General features: G+C 37.8%; 1 protein-coding gene across 1 annotated transcript in view; it reads left to right on the top strand.

Moving 5' to 3' along the window:
* The first annotated feature begins 892 nt into the window (after nt 1-892).
* LOC117177938 overlaps nt 893-3,609 on the top strand; it is a 28,544-nt gene continuing 25,827 nt past the window's right edge. The window contains exons 1-3 of the mRNA XM_033369066.1: nt 893-1,965; nt 2,161-3,021; nt 3,079-3,458. Coding sequence (XP_033224957.1) covers nt 893-1,965; nt 2,161-3,021; nt 3,079-3,458 — 2,314 coding nt within the window. The remainder of the gene's footprint in view (nt 1,966-2,160; nt 3,022-3,078; nt 3,459-3,609) is intronic.

Here is a 3,609-nt window from a genome sequence, read left to right on the forward strand (position 1 = left end):
AGTGTGTGCAGCGGCGCATGAGGTAAACAACCCTAGAAATACTGAGCCTGCGGAGACTAATTTAGATATAAATAAACCTTGCGTATTTTGTAAGCTAAATAATCATCACCTGTGGGAGTGTAAAGTATTTGGCAAAGAATCTTTACAAACACGTTTCGCGGTAGCTAGAAATAATGGTTTGTGCTTTAACTGTTTGAGAAAACGGCACATCAGAGAAAATTGTAAAGAGACAAATGGATGCGCACATTGCAAAAGGCGTCACCACACATTTTTGCATTCTTCAAAAAATACAAACGAAAATTCGCGCAAAGAACAAACTGGTCAGTCTGGGCCTGTAAATAAAAATGTATCGGGTAACGTGAATACCGTGTTCGGTAATAATGAATCAAAAGCTTGACTACATGAGGCGAGTGTTTTGTTAAAGATTCTACCAATACATGTACAGGGCTCAAAAAGATCTATAAAAACATTTGCGTTATTAGATGAGGGCTCAACCATCACTTTGATCGACGAAAAATTAACAAGAGATATGGGACTTCGCGGAGAAAAAGTAAATTTATCTTTGCAGGGAATTAATAATGAAAATATTATAATGAATAATTCTGAAAAAGTAGATTTCAAAGTCATAGGTTCTTTCGGTGAATTTAAAGTAAACTGTGCAATGACCGTAAAAAATCTAAAACTTCCTACTCAATCTATTAGCAAAAACTTTATTTATAATTTGCAAAAAGTTGAAAAAGATTGAGAAATCGAGCCATACAAAAATCCAGAAATAAAAGTTTTGATAGGGCAAGATAACTGGCAACTAATAGCCACGCGTGAGTTGAGAGAAATCAAAAACAGTGACGTGGCGGTCTCGCGCTCGTTGTTAGGTTACACAGTGCACGGCCGTATGTATTACCCGACAAAAATAAAGCAAGCGGTGTTGAGTGTAAAAGATATACCGGGAGAAAACGGCGTAGCCAGACTCCGCGGCGACGAATCGTGGGAGGAAGAAACGCGATTAGACGAATTATTAAAATATTATTTCGATTTAGATAATATTGGCGTGAATTTAAATATTAAAAGTAAAAACGAATACGATCACGCATTGATAACTCTGAGCGAAACTACTAAATTCATGGGAAACTACTGGGAAACCGGTCTGCTATGGAAAGAAAATTACAATTTAAACTTTGAAAGTTACACCACTGCAAAGAAGAGATTATCGTTAATTGAAGTTAGAATAGATCGCGATCCCATTTATGCCGAATTGTATTATAAAGAAGTACAACGCTTTATTGACATGGGTTATGCTGTTAAAGTTAAAAGAGACGCTCCCAGACCAAAAATTTGGTACTTGCCACATTTTGGTGTATATAATATAAATAAACCAAATAAAATAAGATTTGTGTTTGATGCTGCGGCTAAGACAAACGGTGTCAGTTTCAATGATTTACTTGAATCGGGACCAGATTTATTGCAAAATTTAGTGGGCGTGCTTTTACGGTTTAGACAATTCGAAGTCGGTTTTGGCGCTGATACGAAAGATATGTACTTGCGAATAAAAGTGAAAAAAGAAGATCAAGGGGCTCAAAGATTTTTATGGCGAGGAAAAGATCGCGATAAAGAGCCGGATGTTTATGAAATGACTAGTTTAATTTTTGGTGCGAAATCCTCTCCATGCAGTGCGCTTTATGTACAAAAGAAAAACGCTGAACGATATGCGATTACTAATTCAGATGCTTCAATCAGCATTGTAAGAAATAGTTACATGGATGATTATTTATGTAGCAGAAGAACAGAAAGTGATTCGAAAAAATTGATTCACGATGTGATAAAAATAAATTTGGAGGCTAATTTTGAGATGCATGGTTGGGTTTCGAATAAGCCGCGAATACTCGAAGATGTCGTTTTCAAAAAACAACAATCAAACGAAAAAGAAATGCGATTATTCGATCGAGGGGGAGAACGCGTGTTGGGTTTGTATTGGGATACGGTTAAAGATAAATTAAAGTTCAATGTCACTTTCTCAAAAATTCCGCAAAATATTTTGAATGGCGAAAAACGGCCGACAAAGCGTGAATTCTTAAGGGTTATGATGTCGGTTTTCGATCCACTCGGACTTGTCGCACCCTTTACATTAAAATCGAAGTTAATAATGCAATCAATTTGGAGAAGTGGAATCAGTTGGGATGATAAATTACGCGATGAGGAATACGCCGCTTGGAAAGAGTGGATTTCGGAGATTAGCCTACTGAAAGAGTGTCACATACCACGTTGTTACATGAGTCACCCGCGAGAAAGCAACATACAACTACACGTGTTCTGCGACGCGAGTACGACAGCGTATGCGGCTGTAGCTTATCTACGTTACGAGTATGAAAGCGGGCATATCAGTGTTTCTTTGGTGATGGCGAAAAGTAAAGTCGCGCCTTTAAAACCGATGACAATTCCACGAATAGAATTACAGGCTGCCTTAGTCGGAGCGCGGTTAGCAAAATTTATACAAAATGAAGTTGAAATAAAAATATCAAAGCGATTTTTTTGGTCGGATTCGAGTACCGTAATTCAATGGATCAAATCAGAGCCGCGTAAGCGTCAAATTTACGTAGCGAATCGTCTAGGAGAAATAAGCGAGCTCACGAAAAGCTCTGAATGGTTTTGGGTTCCTACAGCGGAAAATGCAGCTGACGATGCAACTCGTTTTTCAAATGACGCAACACGTGAAAATTCGCGATGGTTTAGAGGCCCAAAATTTTTAAGTTTGCCTCCATCTGAATGGCCAAAAGATAGGTTTTTAAGCGAGGAAGAGAAAACTCGAATCGATTGCTTAGAAACACGGAAAGCTAATGTTTTTACGATCGCGTCTCAAGTTTCTCAGATTCCATTAGCCATGCGTTTATGTGGTTGGCGCGGTTTACTAAAATATGCAAGTCGCACTGAAGAAGTTCGTACGAGAATGGCAGTATATAAATGGAAAGTATTCGCAAAAAAAGAAAAACCACGGAAAACTAAAGTTGATATATGCGAAAATTATTGGTATAAAATTATACAACGAGATTGTTTTGAAAATGAAATTAAAACGTTAAAAAACAGGAAAGAAATTCCGAAAGGAAGCAAGATAATAGGACTGAGGCCATATTTAGATGAAAACGGAGTACTGCGGGCAAAAGGTCGAGTAGATTTTGCACCAGGGTTAAAATTTAATAACAATCCCATTGTATTGGATAGTAAACATTTCGCTACTAAAATGCTCATCCAAGAATATCATCGTAAGTTCTATCATGCAAGTAGCAACGCGGTTTTAAATGAATTACAACAAAAATATTTCATCATTGGCTTGCGAAGTGCGTTACGTTCAATTATCCATAAATGTTTAATTTGTAGATTACGCAGAGGAAAACCTCAGAATCCGTTAATGGGGAATTTACCGGAAGCACGTTTAGCCGTCGGACAAAGACCATTTAGTCACTGCGGTATTGATTACTTCGGGCCTATGTTTGTAAAAATCGGTCGGCGAAGAGAAAAACGTTGGGGAGTTTTGTTTATCTGCCTGACCACACGAGCGATTCATATTGAACTTGCACATAGTTTGACTACGAGTTCTGCGATAATGGCGATACAGAG

This window comes from Belonocnema kinseyi, chromosome 1 (assembly GCF_010883055.1).
Source record: "Belonocnema kinseyi isolate 2016_QV_RU_SX_M_011 chromosome 1, B_treatae_v1, whole genome shotgun sequence".
In the NCBI taxonomy this organism is placed as follows: domain Eukaryota; kingdom Metazoa; phylum Arthropoda; class Insecta; order Hymenoptera; family Cynipidae; genus Belonocnema; species Belonocnema kinseyi.